We start from the raw sequence: 1503 nt of genomic DNA, 5'->3' as shown, positions 1-1503 counted from the left end.
TGGACAAGAACAAACTGGGAGGAGGGTAGAGAGAATAGTGCAACAATGAATGGAAACCCAAAATCTCTGTAAATGTTTATGAAAATTAATAAAATATAATTATAGAAAAAAAAGAATAGAATATATACTGTTTTGTCACACAATTATCTTTTAAAAAAGTATTTTATTGGAGATTGATTGTAAGTTCTAAAAAAATTATTATAGAGCAATAATTTAGTATCGGAATAATGTTTTACCTTTAATGGTTCTTCATGAGACACATATTCCTCAGGATGTTCAAGAAATTTCTCTTTTGCATCAGTACTTGAAAAGTAGTAGATCTTTTCCCGATATTTAGCTGCTTCATCTATGTTGCCTGGTTGTAGGATGAAGTTTTCTTTGAGAGTCACTGGACAAAAGTGTTTTGTATCTCCCAAATGTCTCCTCTTTTCTTTAATTTTTTCTTCTCTCTAAAAATGCATTCAAAGGTTGGAGAATATTATTAAAATACTTTGATGAAATACTAAAGTTGCTGTTGTTGGGGACCACCAAGTTGGTTGTCACACACAGTGAAACTATCACAACAGACAAAACACTGCTGGGTTCTGTGCCATCTACCCAGTCACAGGTGTTCTTGAGCCTATGACTGCAGCCACTGTGCCAATACTAAAGTAGAAATTTAAAAATGCATCTTCACAAAACAACTATGAGATATCATCTCACCCAAGTAAGAACAGCAAAATTTAATAGAACAACAAACATCAAATGCTGGTGAGGTTGTGGAGAAACTGGAACCCTTATTCACTATTGGTGGAAGTGTAAAATGGATGGCGCTTTCTCAAAAAGTTGCAAATAGAAATATCATTTGACCCAGCAATTCCACTACTGATAATTTACCCTAAAAACCCATAACTGCCTCTCAAACAGATATATGCACAGTCATGTTTATTTTTGCTTTGTTCTCAATAGCAAAGAGCTGGAAACAACCCAAGTGACCATCAACAAATGAATGGATAGAGAAGCTGTAGTATATTCACACAATGTAATACTATGCTGTATTGAAAAGCAAGGAGCTCATGAAATATAATGCAAAATGGATGACCCTGGAGGGTATTATGCTGAGTGAAGTATCTCAGCCACAAAAGGACAAGTATTCCATTGGACCACTGATGATGTAACACGTGACTGACATCAGGGTTGAGGGAAGACATAAAAGGAGGGGAGGAATGATGTATATTGCATTGAAATAGATAAGGGAAAGACCTGTTTAAAAGGGATATATGAATGTGTATTCTTGTCATTACAGAAGTCCAGCGTGAAGGCTGCATAGTGGAATGAACTTGGGGGGAGGGGAGGGATTGCATAACAGTGAAAGAGATTTTTCTTTTTCTTTTCAAGGAGAGGAGCGATTTGGTGGGGATGGGCAGGGAGAAAAGTGCAACAATGTATGACTGGAAATCCTAAGTTTCTGTAAACTTTCATTAAAATTAATATTTTTTTAAAAAAATAATAAATTTTTAAAAA

General features: G+C 35.1%; 1 protein-coding gene across 1 annotated transcript in view; it reads right to left on the bottom strand.

Annotated features, from left to right (window-relative positions):
- The window catches only part of AK9 (adenylate kinase 9), a 233855-nt gene that overhangs the window by 64627 nt on the left and 167725 nt on the right, over positions 1–1503 (bottom strand). The window contains exon 23 of the mRNA XM_006881222.1: positions 237–448. Coding sequence (XP_006881284.1) covers positions 237–448 — 212 coding nt within the window. The remainder of the gene's footprint in view (positions 1–236; positions 449–1503) is intronic.

The sequence above is a fragment of the Elephantulus edwardii genome, unplaced genomic scaffold (assembly GCF_000299155.1).
Source record: "Elephantulus edwardii isolate Elephantulus edwardi_28Jun2011 unplaced genomic scaffold, EleEdw1.0 scaffold00013, whole genome shotgun sequence".
NCBI classification, from domain to species: Eukaryota; Metazoa; Chordata; class Mammalia; order Macroscelidea; family Macroscelididae; genus Elephantulus; species Elephantulus edwardii.
This window is presented reverse-complemented; position numbering and strand designations above follow the sequence as displayed.